The 2,523-nt window shown below is 62.7% G+C and overlaps 1 protein-coding gene across 1 annotated transcript in view; it reads left to right on the top strand.

Moving 5' to 3' along the window:
- The window catches only part of LOC144955713 (uncharacterized), a 9,606-nt gene extending 7,686 nt beyond the window's left edge, over positions 1 to 1,920 (top strand). Inside the window, exon 5 of the mRNA XM_078885861.1 lies at positions 424 to 1,920. Within this exon, the coding sequence (XP_078741987.1) occupies positions 424 to 1,754 (1,331 nt within the window). The 3' untranslated portion in view covers positions 1,755 to 1,920. The remainder of the gene's footprint in view (positions 1 to 423) is intronic.
- Positions 1,921 to 2,523: the final 603 nt, after the last annotated feature.

The following is a 2,523-nucleotide window of genomic DNA, read 5'->3' on the forward strand; positions in this document are numbered from 1 at the left end:
CTTACCCACAATCCCCTCCCCTTCCTACCCACAACCCCTCCCCTTCCTGTCTACAAACCCCTCCCCTTCCTACCCACAAACCCCTCCACTTCCTGTCTACAAACCCCTCCCCTTCCTACCCACAAACCCCTCCACTTCCTGTCTACAAACCCGTCCCCTTCCTACCCACAAACCCCTCCCCTTCCTACCCACAAACCCTCCCCTTCCTACCCACAATCCCCTCCACTTCCTACCCACAATCCCCTCCCCTTCCTACCCACAAACCCCTCCCCTTCCTACCCACAATCCCCTCCCCCTCCTGTCTACAATCCCCTCCCCTTCCTACCCACAATCCCCTCCCCTTCCTACCCACAATCCCCTCCACTTCCTACCAACAATCCCCTCCCCTTCCTACCCACAACCCCCTCCCCTTCCTGCCCACAGACTCCGTTGCCGTGGCAACAGCATCAGGAGCAGCGGCCATTTTCTACACGGGGAGCTCCCCGGTGACGGGGCGCTCCTCCCTGGCCCGGCCGGTGGCCATGGCAACCGCCACTTCCTGCCCGCCAGCGCTGCATTGTGGGACGACCGTTGTCGCCCCACCCTGTCCATCGCCCTCCTCATCCACTTCCTGCCCGCCAGCACTGCATTCTGGGACGACCGCCCTCACCCCACCCTGTCCATCGCCCTCTTCCTCCTCCACTTCCTGCCCGCCAGCGCTGCATTGTGGGACGACCATCGCGTCGTTGGCCGCGATGCATCGTGGGAGGGCGTCTCCGGCGATGGTGGCGGGGAGACCCTCCACATCACCGGTACCATCACCGGTACCACCACCGCTGGTACAGGCGGTGGTGGTACAGGCGGTGGTGGTACCATCGGTAGTACCGGCAGTGGCGCGGAGGGGTGGCGGCTATAGCAGCCTTCCCGCGGTGCATTTTGGGAAGCGTAGGGGAGAGGGCGTGGAGAGGGCAGCCGCGGAGAGGAGACGGAGCGGGCGGCCCTTGGCCTCCTCCTCCACCACTACCACCAACAACACCAACAACACCAACACCACCACCAACAACACCAACACCACCACTAACACCACCACCAACACCACCACCACCAACACCACCACCACCACTAACACCACCACCAACAACACCAACACCACCACTAACACCACCACCAACAACACCAACACCACCACTAACACCACCAACACCACCACTAACACCACCACCAACAACACCACCACCACTAACACCACCACCAACACCACCACCACTAACACCAACAACACCTCCTCAATCTGCCTTCCTTCCACCACCACCACCACCTCCTCCTCCACCACCCCCTCCACCACCACCACCACCCCCTCCTCCACCACCACCTCCACCCCCTCCTCCACCCCCTCCACCACCACCTCCACCACCCCCTCCCCCATCACCTCCACCACCTCCATCTACTGCACGCTGAGGCCCAGGCCTCACCACAGGAGCCCTGCCATTTTCTTCGGCCAGAGTTCGGGAGGCGGCGTATGGGTTGACAGTCACCAGCATCAGCACCAGCATCATCAGCATCATCAGCATCATCATCAGCAGCATCAGCATCATCTTCAGCAGCATCAGCAGGGAGGGAGGGGAGGCTCCGAGTGGATGGCGAGGAGATGCAGTGACCCTCCCACATCATCTGCCATCACCACCTCCTCATCGTCGTCGTCGTCGGCGTTGGGATTTGAGACATCGCCTCTGCTGTACGAGTGGCTAGCACATGCTGAGGAGTCGTACGTGTGATGGGGCGGTGGTGGTGGTCGTTGTGGTGGTGGTTGTCGTGGTGGTGGTGGTGATGGAGACGGTGGTTGTTGTTGGTGGTGGTCGTTGTGGTGGTCGTTGTGGTGGTCGTGGTGGTGGTCGTGATGGGGGTGGTGGTCGTGGTGGTGATGGGGGTCGTGGTGGTGGTCGTGGTGGTGGTGATGGGGGTGGTGATGGGGGTGGTGGTCGTGGTGGTGATGGGGCGGTGGTGGTGGTGGTCGTGGTGGTGGTCGTTGTGGTGGTGATGGGGGTGGTGATGGGGGTGGTGGTCGTGGTGGTGATGGTGGTCGTGGTGGTGGTCGTTGTGGTGGTGATGGGGGTGGTGATGGGGGTGGTGGTCGTGGTGGTGATGGGGGTCGTGGTGGTGGTCGTTGTGGTGGTCGTGATGGGGGTGGTGGTCGTGGTGGTGATGGGGGTCGTGGTGGTGGTCGTGGTGGTGATGGGGGTGGTGATGGGGGTGGTGGTCGTGGTGGTGATGGGGGTCGTGGTGGTGGTCGTGGTGGTGGTCGTTGTGGTGGTCGTGATGGGGGTGGTGGTCGTGGTGGTGATGGGGGTCGTGGTGGTGGTCGTGGTGGTGATGGGGGTGGTGATGGGGGTGGTGGTCGTGGTGGTGATGGGGGTCGTGGTGGTGGTCGTGGTGGTGATGGGGGTGGTGATGGGGGTGGTGGTCGTGGTGGTGATGGGGGTGGTGATGGGGGTGGTGGTCGTGGTGGTGGTGATGGGGGCGGTGGTGGTGGTCGTGGTAGTAATG

This window comes from Lampetra fluviatilis, unplaced genomic scaffold (assembly GCF_964198595.1).
Source record: "Lampetra fluviatilis unplaced genomic scaffold, kcLamFluv1.1 SCAFFOLD_892, whole genome shotgun sequence".
NCBI lineage: Eukaryota > Metazoa > Chordata > Hyperoartia > Petromyzontiformes > Petromyzontidae > Lampetra > Lampetra fluviatilis.